We start from the raw sequence: 17,140 nt of genomic DNA, 5'->3' as shown, positions 1-17,140 counted from the left end.
GGGGATCGAGTGTCCGTTATGTATATGCTATTGTTAGGGTGTTGTGGTAATACTTGATACAAATATGGGCTGGTGTGGAAGGTAGTATGGGCCCGTACTACTGAAAGCACAGGACCCATACGCGTATCCAGGAAGTCACAACCCCTAGGGTTTTGTTGGGAGCTAGTTCTCGGGGTTATTATGAGGAATACCTAATATCTTGTGGCGTATTTTCAGTATGGCAATTACGAGACGTCTCGGGGCAGGATCCGGTTTGGGATCGGGATCAGGAGAGGGTGATCACGATGGATCAGTACCACCCGAGGTCATTGGTCAGATGAGTACGGATGAGTTGGATGCCAGGATTCGTGAGATCCTGCATGATGAGGTTGCTGCTATGTTCTGGGCTGAGTTGCCGGAGATGTTTGGGTTGATCAAGACCGCCATGGTTGAGTACTTTGATGAGCGCTATGCAACTCTTACGGAGGTGGCTGCCGCGACAGCTACAACGGCTGTAACAACGGCATGGGGAGGAACCGGTCGAGGTTTTCAGTATAGGGACTTCGATAATACGAAGCCCCCTACTTTCGATGGAGTTTAGGATCTGATCGTTGCTATAAGATGGTTGTTAGATGTGGAGGGTTGTTTCTTCACGTGTTCATGCCCTGCGGATCACAGGGTGAGGTGTGCTCTGAACCTTTTGAGGCTCGGGGGCGAAGGATTGGTGGAGGTTGACTACGAGATCTTATTCTGATGCGCAGCTGGCTGCAGTTACTTGGGATCAGTTCTGAGAGATGTTCAACACTCGTTATGTTCCACAGGTTGAGAGAGACAGAGGTTGGCTCAGGAGTTCCTGGAGCTGAAGCAGGATTCAGAGTCGGTGACGGAGATCACCAGGATGTTCACTAAGAGGGCGATGTTTTGCCCGGAGTTTGCTTCGAAGTACGCTCAAATGTCCCGATATCTGAGTATGCTCAAGAGGGACATCAGGCAGTTTGTGTCCACGTAGAGGTGTGATACCTTGTTAGAGCTTCAGGAGGCCGCTAGGTGGCGGGAGTTAGAGATGGAGTTGCAGTTACGAGAGCAGAGGCAGGCCCCGCTGCAGTCGCAGCCGGCGCCAAAACGGTCCAAAACCGTTGACTCTAGGGTTGGATGTCAGAGCATCCACACTTGTGAGAAGTGTGGGAAGGGTCATGTTGGAGTTTATAGGTCCGGTGGTGCGTGTCGCAAGTGTGGGAAAGAAGGGCACTATGCGAGGGATTACCGTAAGTCGGTCTCGGCTTAGGATATGAGGATCTATTATCATTGTCATCAGGTTGGACACTTGAGGGTCAACTGTCCATAGCTTGTTGCAAGACCGTTGTAGGCTCCAACACTGGCCAATTTGAGGACTACGGGTGGAGGTCAGGGTGGAGTGGAGCCTCCGAGGGCTCAAGGACGCGCATTCCAGCTTACAGCAGAGGAGGTCAGGGCAGAGCCGGATGCAGCTGCGGTTATGTTTCCATTTTGATATCTTGTTATCTTGTTGATTATGTGGTATTGTAAATTTGTTCGCCTTTTTCGCATGATTCATAGTATGATTGGGGATCTTAGTAGTTAGGAGTTGTAGTTGGTTGGCGTTCAGGAGGATTCTTGGTCGAAAGATAAGGTATATGATCTCGTTGCTTGGAATAGCAACTGCGATGTGAGAAGTGTTCAGTTGGGGTTCGAACTTCCTTGAAGTTCGGTATGTGCGATGTCGGGAGAGTATTCTGTTAAGGTTGCTCACTCCGGGGGGATTTAGTTCCGGGAAAAGATGGGGAATTTTATCAAGTAAGGTCGATAGAGTTATGCCGATTTGTCAGCGGAAGTTAGTACTTGGTACACTAAGTGGGGAGAATTGGAAAATTCTCCGGTAAAACAGCAAGTATCCAGGGTTGGTCAGCTGCTTAGATTTATCAGTGTTGTTAGCCGAGAGTGTGGCATGATTGGAGCAAGTGATAGACAAGTGGGGTAGGGAACAGACCATGGTTTCAGGAAAGGTGGTTGGTCAATGTGAGGCCTGGTTTTAGGCCATGGAAAGGATTCCGGGAACGGAATTGGAGTTTGAAACCCCAAGAGGGCTAGAACAGACTGCATAGGAGAGATTCCTGGGAAGGATGGTTCAGGGTGACATACGATAGTTTTGAGTGGTCTGGATAGACTGAAGGCCGGGAGGCATACCAGTCAGGCCGAAGGCTCGGGGGAACGGTCCAGATAGGCTGAAGGCCCAGGAGGGCGGTCCAGACATGCTGAAGGTTCTGAGAGTGGTCCAGATAGGCTAAAGGCCTGGAAAGGCAGTCCAGTCATGCTGAAGACTCTGTATGTGTTAGTGGATCGGTATGAGGAGAATGAGTTTCTATATCGCCATGCAATAGTAATCGATATGGTCTGGCCCTAAGTATTGATCATGATGATGGAGTTGGCTGGAGGACATGCGTGGGCCTAGTTAGTTATGTGATCAGATTCTGAGTATATGGGAGTTCGAGAATAGCAGTTGCTCTACATGGGTAGTGTAGAGCGGAGTTTAGCTCAGTGGCACTTATAGGTGCGGTAAGGGTTGTTGAGTAGACTTCTCGGAAAGGAAAGGTATGTAGCTTCTGAAGGAGTGTGGGTCCTCTGAAAGGAAGGCAGCAGAGTAAATGGATGATCGAAAGTGCTTCAGTTATTGGTAGTAAGCACTGGGATTGTACCAGATATATGGAAGCACATACGGGTTGGATGCCCATTGAGGTTGTGGCAACGTTGGATAACGCGCAGGCATGTTTTCAGTCTCATTGGAAGAGGAGGAGGATAGTGGTTCCAGATTGGAGATTGGGACAGAGAAAGGTAAGACAGCAGGTTAACAGACTCGGGAGTAGTCTAGAACGGTGCTGAAAAATGTATAAGGATATTACAGTCGGGGGTCAAGGACCTAGAGATCGTGATAGGGAGGTGTGAGTGGGTTGCACTCCGTTGTGTCGAACCGAAGGGTTCGAGGGTGATGCAAGGACAAGGTCCTTAGTTCCGAGTATGGTTGCAGGCTTGAGTTATGTATGTGAAGGTATTCCACTCAGGGATATTCCATCATGAGGATGAATGGATCCTATGATTGATTGGACCTAGTGTGTTTGGTATTCCAGCCCAAGGCTGATTGGGCCAGGTACGAGTGGTTACGCGATATGTTTGGTTGATGGGTTATGGGAGCTAAGGGATGCAATATCCTGTCAGCGCGTAAGGGATAGAACCAGAGGGCAAAACATGATTCGTTCCAAGTTGCATGTTATCAGGGTTATCTCCAATTTTGGGCGAAGGAAGATGGATTAGTGTCTTGGCAGAGCTCAGTGGGTGTTTGTGGTATCTAGCGATCGCAGGGCACGAAGGTGTGTTCCTGATTTGAAGGGATGGTATCAACGGGTGATACGTGAAAATATGTAGTGCTATTGAGTTGAAAGGCCGATGTTCAGCTTGGAGTAGTGGAAAGGATGCCACGTGAGAATAAGCCATTTTAAGAGAGATGCAGAAGTAGGGTTTGTAAGAGCATGAGTTGATTGAGAAATCGAAGTCTGCAGTGCAAGGGGTTTGTTCTGAAACATATACTGCAGTAGGCTTTGAGGACGAAGCCTAATTTAAGTTGGGGAGAGTTGTAACACCCCAAATTCCAGAGGTGCTATTGAAGGACGTAAAGTGTAAATTAAGGAAAGGGACTCGATGAGTAGGCATGCTTACTCGCCGAGTCGGAGCGGGAATCTGTCGTGGGTTAAGTGGCCAACTCGCCGAGTCGGCGGCTTGGACTCGACGAGTTGGTGCTAAAGAGAGAAAACCCTAATCCTGGGGGTTGTGCCCTATATAAAGCACATTATAACCCACCCTCAGCCTCTTTGCTACCTTTTTGAGATCCAGAAACTCTAGAATCGAGTGAGCCTCCATTAATAGAGAGAATAGAGCTTTGGAAGAGAAAATCTTGGAAAGGGGCTTGAAGATCAAGAGGCTTGCTGCAAAGGATTGGTGTAGATCCGGGATCTACTTCAGTTATGGCATATATTGGAGGTAATAATCTATTGCTTGGGCTCTTTTGCATCTAGATCTATTATCATTTGAGATTTGGGGCATTTTTGGTATAATTGAGAGTTATTTCGAGTTAGAGGCTTAGATCTGAGGTTGCTACTTCAGATCTAGGCTTGTGATGGTCCAAAATGCCATAAAGCTCATGTCTAAGAGTTGTTGGTGAAGCCCCTTACTCCTTAACCCTAGCCCTAGTGTCTTTTGGGCCTATATCTCCTTGGTTTCACGTAAAGTTTGCAACTTTATGTGAGGGTTAGACTGTAGAAGAGTGGATCTATGGATTGGATCCCCTACATGGCTCGAAAAGCCACTATATGGATTGAGAACTGGAGAGACTCAATGATTCACATGGGTGTACTCCACGAGTTGAATGAACATGTGCATGGACTCGGCGAGTCTGTTGAAGATTGCCTTGGACTCGGCGAGTCTGGTCGCGAAACCCTAACCTCTTGTGGTTAAGCCTCGAATCGGTGAGTCGAGGGACGACTCTGTGAGTCGAGCAGGATGGGACTTGGAGATCGTTGGACTCGACGAGTCTTGGGGTGACTCAGCGACTTGAGTCGTGTTATGGGAGTTTCTGAGTATAGGAACTCGACGAGTTGACGGGTTTACTCGGTAAGTAGAATCAACCAGGAAGGTTGACTTTGACTTTAACCAAGAGTTGACCACTTTGACTTCCAAGGGTATTTGGTAATTTTGGTATTTATGGAATTGGTTCTTTGGTAGTGTTCTGTGGTGAAGTTTGTGTCGGTGGTCGGAGCAGCTTGGTCTTATCTCTTCAGTCGACAATTGCATGTGAGTTATCCTCACTAGATCGACGGGGTCTTATCTCTTAAGGCGAAGGCGTGATCGTATCGTTCCTCGTGTTTTATGATTTTTGCGCTATAGTTCTGGGGAATACTCTGATGTTTAAGCTATTTTGAAAACAAGATGTATGAACTTAATGGTTTTTGAACGAATTAAAATGTTTTAATTTGGCCTAAATTTTATGGGTGTTACATGGGGTGTTATTTCCATTATTAGTTTGAGAAAAAATTGATGGAGAACCAAAGGGAGAATTAGATGATTGCCCAAATGTTGTTCAAGAAAATGGTAAAAAAAACTTAAAGATTATCGCATAGACCGGTAAAAAGGTGAAACTTTTTTGCATAAATTGGTAAAAAAAAAACTAAACGTGGTCATTTAGATCGGTAAAAAAATTTAAAACATGACAACATAAAATGGTAAAAAAATGAAACGTTATGACATAAATTGGTAAAATAAAAAAAAATAAAAACATCGTCGCATAAAATGGTAAAAAAAATGTTAGTTTTTTTGCATAAATTGGTAGAAAAATGAGTAAATTACATGAATTGTCCCTATGATTTAGGTTAATTTGCACGTTTAGTCCCTAACTTATTTTTTTAACTCGGAAGGTCCCTACAGTTTGTTTTTGTTACACTTTTGGTCTCTGTCTTACCTAAAAAGACTATTTTGCCAATGATTTTTTAATTTATTTAAATAAACACACCCCGAACTCCATTTCTCTCACCTTACCTTACCTATCCCACCATTTTTTCCTATTTAAATAATAGTGTTTTTAGGTAAGATAGAGACCAAGTGCGTAACAAAAACAAATAATAGGGACCAAACGCGTAACAAAAACAAAGAGTAGGGACTTTCCAAGTTAAAAAAATTAGTTAGGGACCAAACGCGTAAATTACCCCAAACCATAGGGACCATTCATGTAATTTACTCTAGAAAAATCGAACGTGCTCACATAGATAAGTAAAAGAGATTAAAACATGGTTAAAAAGATGAAACATAGTGGCATAAATTTTTATATATATATATATATATATATATATATATATATATATATATATATATATATATATATATATATATATATATATAAAACTTGGACAATGCTAAGGAATAGTGAACATTGCCCTTTTTTGTCACAGCTGTCCCTCGCTTTCTATCTGTCCTTCTTATTTTCGAATGAAATGTATTTTGGGTGCTATTTGACAATTTGTTGAGACTTTGCCGTTTTCGTATCCAATCACGCTTTCACTATTGTATTTGTTTTAACTTTTTTTATGGGTAATATTTTGGCAGTTTGTATATTCTAAAACGTGTTGTTTCTATCTTACTTTCTCCGCTTTTCGACCCAATTAGATTCCGATGAGTGTTATTCTTCTTCACGTGCTTCCGATCAATGTTAATCCCTCCACCCATCCACCGCCTCGGATACTTCTTAATTCTTCATTATCGCTCACTTCCACTGCAAACTTTCATACGCTCCAAAACCCACCGTCTCTCTCTAAAGGCATCGATGGGTTCTTGACTGATGCGATTTATCGGAGGCTCGGGTTCATATCGGGCTTTCCAGAACAGCCTAATACTCCTTCTTTGATATCATCTGATGCGTCCGGATTGGGTGGATTAAGGTGCCCAGGAGTGGTTCATGTGATCCACGCCCAAGACGAGAACAAAAATCAGCGAACGATTTATCGGAGGCTCGGATTCGTGTGGGGCTTTCCAGAACAACCGAATACTCCTTCTTCGATATCATCTGATGCGTCTAGATTGGGTCGATTAAGGCGCCCAGGAGTGGTTCATGTGATCCAGGCCCAAGATGAGAACAAAAATCAGCGTACGTGGGCATCCAATAAAGGGATTGATGGTGCTTAACCATAATCTATATGGTCGCTTTTGTTTCTCTTCTCCAATCTACATATGGGTGCTGCTGTTGGTGGGTTGTACACTACCAACACTCTCATACACGTTTACTAGTGTTTTACCTGAGTTTTTTAATTTGATTATACAAATTGAATTCTTATTCGATTCTATTCATTCTTGGTTTTTTTTTCGATTTCATCATGTTTCAAGTTGAAAACCATGTATCACAGAGGACATAATCGATTCGTCTGTGTTGCTGTCAGGTCACGGGAACAAAAAATATGAGTGCAGCCGCTGATTGTTATAGTGCCGACCATCGGAGGGTGTAGTGGTGGCGTCCCGTTTTTACAAACGATGGATGGAAATTGCCTAAGCAATATCGCAGTAAATAAATTAGATATCGACGTAAGTTCTTCAATCCATAGTTCACCACGCTGTTTGAACTGAAAAGGATATGGGGAAGAATATTGGTAAAGAAAGAATGTAGCATGGGTAATAAACATATATTTAGATATCTAGATGTATCATTTAGTTATATGTCAAACAAAATTAACATTAAGCATTGAAAAACTTGGAAGAAACTTTTATAATAATATACTTTATTTGGTCTTACAATTCAATTTTTTTTTTAATAATTCAGCTATCATTCTGATTGGGAAGATAGTCGGTACTGCAGAAGAAATGGTGTTGCCCTCATAAAGGTTAGATATCTAATATCAGATGAATTATGTATTTCTACTTATTTCAATTTTTTAATTTGGAAACAGGAAAGCGGGGACTGACAAGGCTATCGTTGGTAATCAAAATATGGTTAACATGTTTCTATTTTAGATGCATATGAAGTGTTCTATGAAATGCCCAAATGAACCTTCTGTTTATAAAAGCACTTTTCAAGTCTTAAGAAACGACATCATGTAGTGGTGTTTGAGAAGATCGTTAGCTTTCACAATTTAAGCTTGAAGCCAAGCATATTTATTTATTTATTTTTTGTTGATGTATATTTTATATTTTATACATGTTTTTTTATAATTTGTAATAATTTTGAAGTAGAAGTTGGTATGAACATGACAGAAGTAGATGGACGTGTGATGGCCCCACGACAACTCAAACTCGGTTCTTTAGATGGTAAAAAATAGCAGCAACGACGGAATATGCGACAGAATATGCGACAGTAAAAAGGTAAAACGCAGACAATATCATGAAATCCAGATATAATTTGTATTACATTATTTATATTCATTATTAGATAGCCTAAAAAGAGATTGACTTACGCTTATGGTACTTTGTGTATATGACAGGCAACACTTTTGGAATTTATCTGGAAAATTTATTGATAGCCAAGTTGTTAGTTGCTGCTGATAAATATGATTTATAAGGGTATATCTGTCAATTCTGTTGGTAGCCCTCTACCACTTGCAGATGGTTATTAACTTATTATGTCAGAGAATTGAAAGTTGTTTGCTTAAGATTTGTTGTTGAAAAAATTACGGGTATACTCTCATTTTACAAAAGTCTTTTTTCCATTCAAACGATTAGGTCCATACCGACCGGTCACCGCTTCCAGCTCCTACATCGACAATCAAATCAAATATGTACACGAATGTAGACCAGATTCGACCGTCTTCACGGTTCTCATACGCTTTTGTGTCCGTTTACACCTGTCACCGTTCCTGTGCAGGTATTTTATTTTAAATTTAGTAACTAGTCTTGGAATTGTGTAAAATGTTTTTTTTGTAAAGAATTTGTGATTCTGGACCGTCTCTGAACTTGATGGAACTCACATCGGTGGTCATAAAGCTCTTAAAGGTCTGATGCCGATGATTTCTCGGAGACACACAAATCCTCGATTTTTTTTATTTTGTCCACGTGTTTGCTTTTTCTTATGTTCACCGTTATGCTAGCTAATTGTGATTAATTATAGCTTGTCACCCTCCTCACAATTGCTCAAAGGAGAGGGACCCAGACTCCGGACTCTTCCTGAAATGGATGTGCTCCATCTTTGAAAGTTGAAATGGGTTTAATACACATCTCTAGGTGTTTCGATTTCTAAACAATTAAATCCAATTTACTTGATTTCGACTCTTCTTTTTTCATTTGGGATTTCATATCTTCTCCTGTTGAGGTTTTCTCTTGTGGTTTTTGTAGTAAATAATGATTTCGTGGAGTATTATGGAGAAGGAAGCAGGTTGTACCAAAGTGATTGGTGGTGGTTAAAGCAAGAATTGAACGTGGAGGCGAATATTTGGTCTTTAGGGATAACAGTAACTGAAATGGCAAAAAAGGAACCTCCGTTACCAAATCTTCATCAATGAGAGTACATTTCATTATCAGGTCCTGATTTTTCCCTTTATTTCTTCATTTCAAGATTTTCCTTGAATAAAGTCTCTTTGTTTTCTTTATTAATTTTTCTATTTTCAATATGTATATTGATTGTTTTTATACTCTTTATTTACATACTGTTTTAGACAAATGGAACTCCAACTAAATAAATGCAACATTTTTCCAATATTGACCTTTTTCCCATTAACAAGCATTGTAATAACGATTTTGACTAAAGTCATTGGCTTTGTTTATAGTGTAGTATAATTTTGACCATAGAATTGGATTTCTGATTGAATTTGCAGGTTAGTGGATGAAGATTTGTATTTAAAGCTAAACCCATTCAGAAAATGGAGTTGACTGTGTCGACTATTGCAAAGTCTCAGGTAGACACCTGATGTTAGTTGTAATTTTTGATTTTCTTGGTAGGTCATTGATTCATTAACGTCTTATAATCAATTTTTATAGGCAACTGATTTGTTGACTCAGTACTGCAGCCATGGAAGCGTATTCCAAGATCCTGAAAGACCTTCCCCACATGTAACAACGAATGATCTTATATTATCATCTAAACAGATAAGCATCGGATGTAATATATACTATGTCTTCACACCAATATCAACTATGAGACATTCATGCTTTCAACTATCTCTTACCGCATTAAGTTGCAAATATGCATATTGATGTAGACTAAGCAACATATCATTAACACTTAAAAAGAGTAGTTTTCATTCTACAGGTAACTAATATTTTTTACAAAATTCATAGCTATGCCATAACGATTCCACAAACAAATTGTCCATAAATTACTATATAATCCTTCATATTCATAAGAAGCATAAGATGCCAAAAATAATGATCATATATGTTTATATCCATCCCCGCAACGCGGGGCTCCTCATCTAATTGGTAAAAAAAATACCTCAAATAGAATAATTCTAAAATAATAAACATCCGCACCTGGATCAAATAGTTCATCTTTATAAATCTCTAGTGCTATATATAAATCTACAATACAAAAAAGATAAAATTTACACTACAAAATATTTAATCTATTTTGCATACCCATTTGAAGATAGGTGTCAAAATCTTACTTGTCCTATTAATGATGACAGGGCGAGATAATGTTGCTTTATCAGGTGAAATTTTTGATAACCGAATTAATCCAAATACTACAACTTTCAACCAGTCCCCAATATCCAGCAAAATATTTCTGGCACCTTACCAATATTTTAATTATTAAAAAAATCTCAAGATATGATCTTATATAAGTAAATTTATATAATTAATCAACTTATATTAATCGCCTTACTTTGGCCTTAAATCACAGTGGATAATTGGATATAGCTTACATTCATGAAGATAATTCATTCTCCTATTATCAATCAATAAGCAAAAAGTGTCGAATAATAAACATATGATTTCATAATATTTAATATTTTTTGAATATGATTACAAATATTATTATTATAATAAAGATCCAATTTTTTCTTCTAATAAAGCAATTTATGACTTTGTGAACACTTAAATATTCTCTCGTCTCCTTCTGGACTATTTTTTTTAAAGTTTACCCTTTTTCTCATAATTAAAATAAACTTAACTTAAAATAATTTTTTTTACTTAGCTGACAATATCAAGAGCAAATGTAAGAGCATCCACATCCGTGGGTGCTTGCAAATCAATTGCAATTGCCATGTGTATAATATTTGGTGGAAAAATTATTATATTGATTAAAAAACTAATATATATATATATATATATATATATATATATATATATATATATATATATATATCAAGTGGATGATAAGTTAATATTGATTAAAAATAGTCAGCATCCTTATTTCCCTCACATCAGCTATATAGGTTGATTAAAAAATAAATAAAGTATATTTGCAAGGCTTGCACAAGTTGAAAGGGTAAGTCCTATGTGGCATAAAATATGGTTTGGTGGCATTGCAAAAGAATTTTGAAAGACCCGATGTGGAAGGTCTAAGAGCTTTTGATGGGGACAACTTTCCTTTCTTTTGAAGATAGCTTGAAAGATGAACTTGAAAATTCATCCAAATGCAATCGTTTCTATATTATTATCAAATTATCATATCAATATGAATGTTTGAAAATCAGACATTTTGACTTATTTTTATTAATTTTGTTTTCTTTAACTTACTCTAGGGTGATATCTTGAAACAATCATCATGGGTATATGTTACCATTTTGGGTAAGAGCTCCAACAAATTGAACCATATTAGGATGTTTGGCTTTCTCCAACAAAGTCAACTCATGTTTAAAAACATTTATGCATTTATAAAATCCAAAAGGATACAAAAGTCAAATCATTTAAAGTTATAGAAAAAGAATGTGTAATTTGTAAATATTAAATAGTAAATACATACATGTTTTTAGGGTCAGAATATAGAAAAAGAATGTATAATTTGTAAATATTAAATAGTAAATTAATACATGCTTTCAGGTCAGAATAGTTATCCTTGTCTAATATCCTCACTGAAACTTTTGTCCCATTCCATTTAGCAACTTCATATGTTCCCTGTCAAAATGACCAAAATGTCCATATAGTATTATTACTATAAATAGTAAATAATAAATACATACATGCTTTCAGGGTCAGAATAGTTATCATTGTCTAATATCCTCACTGAAACTTTTGTCCCATTCCATTTAGCAACTTGATATGTACCCTATCAAAATGACCAAAATGTCCATATAGTATTATTAATATAATCAAAAGATATAAACTTTGAGAGTATATATGAAGCATAAATCACAAATTTTCCTTTGAGATGCCATGATTTTTGCGAATTTGAAGTTCTAGGGGATTGAGTTCATACTCTGGAACTTCTCTAGGGTTTGCAACAGTCATTGGGATGTTTCTAGTTTTCTAGCAGAATTTTAATGTATTCATTATATGATCTCACATTAGAAATTTTTAACATATAAAAAGAAATTTAATGTGAACTACCGAAACTTTGGCTCCTCTAGCTTTCAATCTATTGTAAGTTTCAATGTTTCCATAGTAGTTTGCATCAGCACATGCCTGTGATTATGGAAAGTTCTTGAACAAATAAGTAAATAATCATGAAAAAAAGTTTTGGTTTTAGGGTAGAAAGTAGGAAGGAAGAGACATATCATATGTATGGAAAGAGAGGAACATGATTTGTCTAACAATTAACCTAAGAGATGTCGAATTTCAAACTTTAACCAAAGCAATAAGACAAAATTAATGATCGAAAACAAAAATGAAGAGGGAAACTGGTGATTGTTTTTATCAGATTGTTATTATTTGAAATGATTCATACATGATAATATGATTTGAGTGATGAGATCATGGATATACCGTGCTTCCCCATCGATTACGGGCATCAATGTTGGTCTTGCGACTTAATTTCTCTTGTGCAACCACAATCGGCGGCGAGCAGGTTGGCTCTGGCTTCCTTTCCTCCCGACAGATTAAACACATCAGTCAAAAGGTGACTTCAGAGAAGTGTCACTGTTGGTCGTATCGGAAAATTAGGAACATGTAGAAGTGAACAATCGGGTGGAGATAGAGAAAAAAGGAAAGAGGGATGATGGTCTACCGGAAGAATCCAGAAGGCAGAAGACAAATATAGATGGTGAGAGATTGGAACCCATCTTCGATATCTCCTTTGTTTTGATGGTCTACCTGAGATGTTTTTTAAAATCAAAATCCAACCTTAATATGTGGAAATAATGGTTTGAAGGAGAAAGCGATGGAAGATGACTGTGGGTTTCTGATCGATAGTGAGCATAGGTGGAGCCGAGGTACCGGTTGATGTAACTTTGCCGCCATCGTCACCATCTTCTAAAGAGAAATACTCACTAAGGGTGGAAGGATCGAAATGAAGAAGCGGTAAGAGATAATACATAGAAGACTGGTATTATATCTTAGAGGCGGTGTATCATTATGGGGAGGACACGTACTGACTGAGAAAGCGGTGAGGCAAAAACACGTGGACGCACAATATAGAAAATGGTAAAATATACCCCCCCCTAAAAGAAACAGGTCGGAATTGTAAAAACATATATAGACGGAGGACAATTTCTGCCAAGAAAACACAATTTATTGTTCCTAAGTTGAGACATTTTTAATATATATATATATATATATATATATATATATATATATATATATATATATATATATAAGTTAATAATAGTAATAATAAATAGGTAGCATGGCAAGTGTGATGTAGTGCCTACGTGGATTGTGGCTAGTGTGGCACCCCACCCACTAGCCTAATAGAGACTAACTAAAATCAAGTTGTTAGTAGTACTTATGCCAAACAGAGTCTAGCAAGAAGTTGACGCGGGAAGGGAACCCGCACCCTGGAACACAATACTGAGGGTGCGGGATAGGTGGCGTGGGAATGGAGTGAGGGGAATACTCCCTGCATTCTCTCTCCTGATTTGATTGGTTAAAAAAATTCCTTCTAATGGTATATATATATATATATATATATATATATATATATATATATATATATATATATATATATATATATATATATCACTCTATAAATACCAGATCAACCCAACTTAATTTTTACATATTTTTCTACACATTCTCTCCAAAAAAACCACTAAAAACACGATGTCATCATCTTTGTTCTCCGATTCCACGTCTCAATAAAATGCATTATTTGTCGGTTCTGTCATAACAAAGAGTGTTGCATATTTCCGAAACCGCTAGGGTCAAAGTTCACGTTCACAAACTAAAACAAGAAAATCTAACCAACATATCACTAATCAAGCCATTCTATCAACTTATCTGAAAACCATAATAGCAAGCAATCCTAAAAGCTCATACAATCAGGCATATAAAGGCATCTCTCATATCATAAAATCTTGAGCTGATCATTAGCCCTAATCTAGCACGCAATTCTCATAATCATATAACATTATAAACATGTATGTGTATGCGCTGCGATCAAGCTGGACCCTTCCCTTTTGAACTAGAAGCACTTGAAACCATAAATAACAACTGTAAGCACAAATCTTAGTGTCTTTCCTAAAAATACCACATTTCATACATAACATACATATCAAATAACTCATACATGCAATAAAAGGTGCTATGTGCCAACCATAGTCTTGCCATTATGCCACAAGCCGTATCATAGTCTTTCCTTGTCATGCCAAAGGCCAAACACCCTGGGTCTCATAGACAAGTGCCAGGAGCCACCTCCTGGTCTTCCATGTAAGCATCACAAAGACAACTAGGAAACAATCTACAACTAACTATCTACTTAACTGTCAGGGTGTGAACCCTTGTCTTGCATACAGAGCAGCCAAGAGCCAATTCTGGGTCTTTCATATAGTGCCAAGGGCCACCCCTTTTTCTTTCAGTAATACATATGCCATTAGGTTGGAATTGGTGCCTTTGACACATAGTACAGTAAGGAGACTTACCTTAGACAGCTGAAACCCACAAATAAATCTCTGACTGCAGATCCGCTAAAATTTTGGCACTATCAAATATCAAAATTCCATCAAATTAATAACTGGGTCCCGACTCACACTAAGAGTACAAATTAGGGTAAAAGACCTTTTTACCCTGTCTCTAACTTGGCCTAAGGATAAGGCCCAAACAATTGTTCAAAAGCTCAAAATCAAAAATAATCATACAAAGCACAAATATGGCCCAATTTTCCAAATTGGGTCCAATCCCTTTCATGGGCCTTCTCCGAAGAGAGTCCAACAAAACCTCAATAGCCCAACCAAAGAACTTTGATGCCCAACATGGCCCAAGACAACCAAACCCACCCTAGCCCAAAACAAAAGATACCCAAACTGCTGAGTACGTGGGGCGTACTCAGCTTGTACGCTCAGTGTATAGCTTAAAGGGCTTGTACACGCAACATACATACTCGTACGCCCTACGTACTCGCCAACTTGGCCAACTTTCCCATTTAAGCTCCTAATCGATTAAGACCACGACCCAAGCTCAGATTTGACTTCCTTTAGGTGGTTGATGACATAAAGTTGCCTACTTATATGCATGCATGGCTTAATGAAGCTCTTAAATCTCAAAAGGAATTAATATGTGACTTAATGCATGCATGAGATCATAAACACCATAAAGCTTACACCTTTGAGCTTAAGAAACTCATAATACGCCCAGATCTAAAAGGATAAACCCCACAAACGACTTATCAAACTAACCCAAAAGGGACCAAAAGCATAAAAACAATGACATGAAGAGATCTAATCAAATAAGGATCAAAGTTGGGACTTTATACCTCAAAATTCACCAAAATATGGAGCTAACTTTGGATCTCTAAGCTTCCTTCCAATGAATGAGTCTTCAAGCTTCTACTTTCCCCTCTAGATGCACAAAACCCCCCCACAAAGGCCTCACAAGAGTTCAAAAGCACATCCCAAAGGCTATGAAACGAGTTAAGGGTTTTAAGATGTGGAGGTTGGCTAAGAAATGATCAAAAGAGGCTAACATATGGTTTATATAGGGTACAACCCCTTAAAATAGGGTTTCTATTCAGCTTACGTACGCCCATCATGCATGGATGAGCTTCACGATCCTTCTCCATGATTACACCCAGCGTACTCCATTTATCCTGAAACTAGCACTTTTTCCCCCTAGGGACTAAATCCGCAAAACTTTCTACCCCTCAAGGGTCTCAACTGGAAAGTGCAAAGAACCAAGTGTGACACCTTCGACCCATGGATACAGTGAAAAGACTCATCTCACAAACAGATGATAAAAATTAATAACACGCCAGTCCGAGATCAACTCTACCAGTCACCTTAAACAATTTAGTGACACAATCTCAACATGTAGAACAAAATACCTAAAATACCCTTAGGTCAAAACCTAGTCAAAATCCAAGTCAAAGTCAACTGAGTCAACCGAGTTGACTCAGTGAGTGCGCCGAGTGTACACAAAACGAACACAGAGCGTAATACTTGGAAGACTAGAATCAGGAGCTGACCACGTATGCACGACATACCCCTTGGTACGCCCACCGTACACCGATGCTCCCAATATTATCCATTAAGTGCTTAACCCTTAAGCACTTATGCCCAAAATCCAGATCTAGACCCTAAACGGTGATCTTAACCATAAGGTTTCCAACTTTATGGTTTTTGCATGGCTATCAAGACTTTAATAAGAAAACCTTAGCTTCTTGACCCGTTAAGACAACCTAGACCATGCATGGGAAGAAACCATTGTCCAAGATCACATTTTATGACATAACACACCCTAAAACATCTGAACGGACAACTCAAATTTCTTGTAGTTCTCCAGATTCACAAAGATCAAGATTAGGACAAAAAGGTGTCAGCCTTAAGCTAAAACTAGATCTAAATGAAATACTCATAAAGGTTCGAGCTTTATACCTCCAAATGATGCATAAAGGGAAGTACACGCTGGATCCAAGGCCTTGAGTGAAACACCACAACCTCAAGGTTCTTCTTTCTTCTAAAAAATGGCACCAAAAGGCTCTTCAAGCTTCACAAGGCACTCACACACTTTCGGGTTTCGAAATGAGGAAGGGGAATAAAGATAAGAGGTTGCATGAATCCATAAAGATGCTTAAATAGGGTCCAAACCCTAAAATTTAGGTTTTTCACCCTGGCTACGTATGCCCAGTGTACTCAGAGTACGCACAGTGTATGCAAGCAATATCCAGAATTATGAAATTGCCCATTATGGACCAACTGTGCATAAAAAACACCAACTAAGGGTCGAATTGGAAAATACCTAGAAATCAAGATGTTAGATTCGTTGAACCTAAACCCTATTTTTTTAGGGTTAACACCATATTTAAAGGCCTTACAACCCTTGAGGCCTCCCTTATCACCAGCCTCGATTCCCCTTACTATCATTTTGAAACCCTACGAAAGTTTGTATTATGATCAGGTACACTTGTAGTATGAACAAGAACGTATAAAACTAATCTGAACGAAGTAATTAATAGAAATTAAATAACACAGAAGTTCTCTGAATGTTCCTTTCATCAAGAAAAGAGGTTTTGTCTTCACCAAGAAGACAAGGTTTACCACAAAGACAATTGACACAAAGCCATGAAATCTAGCACTGGACCTCGCTACATTAGGGT

The 17,140-nt window shown here is 38.6% G+C and overlaps 1 protein-coding gene across 1 annotated transcript; it reads right to left on the bottom strand.

The window, feature by feature from the left end:
• Window positions 1-9,792: 9,792 nt before the first annotated feature.
• On the bottom strand, window positions 9,793-12,501 carry LOC145067207 (integrin-linked protein kinase 1-like). Its single transcript, XM_079014400.1, is given in 11 exon segments — window positions 9,793-9,843; window positions 9,947-10,032; window positions 10,119-10,237; window positions 10,337-10,422; window positions 11,015-11,073; window positions 11,190-11,235; window positions 11,238-11,329; window positions 11,644-11,724; window positions 11,820-11,922; window positions 12,004-12,078; window positions 12,379-12,501. Coding segments are annotated over 11 exon segments (921 nt in total).
• Window positions 12,502-17,140: the final 4,639 nt, after the last annotated feature.

This window comes from Lactuca serriola, chromosome 8, assembly GCF_051521515.1.
Source record: "Lactuca serriola cultivar US96UC23 chromosome 8, Lser_US96UC23_V15, whole genome shotgun sequence".
In the NCBI taxonomy this organism is placed as follows: domain Eukaryota; kingdom Viridiplantae; phylum Streptophyta; class Magnoliopsida; order Asterales; family Asteraceae; genus Lactuca; species Lactuca serriola.
The sequence above is the reverse complement of the archived record's forward strand: the minus strand, read 5'-3'. Positions and strand labels throughout refer to the sequence as shown.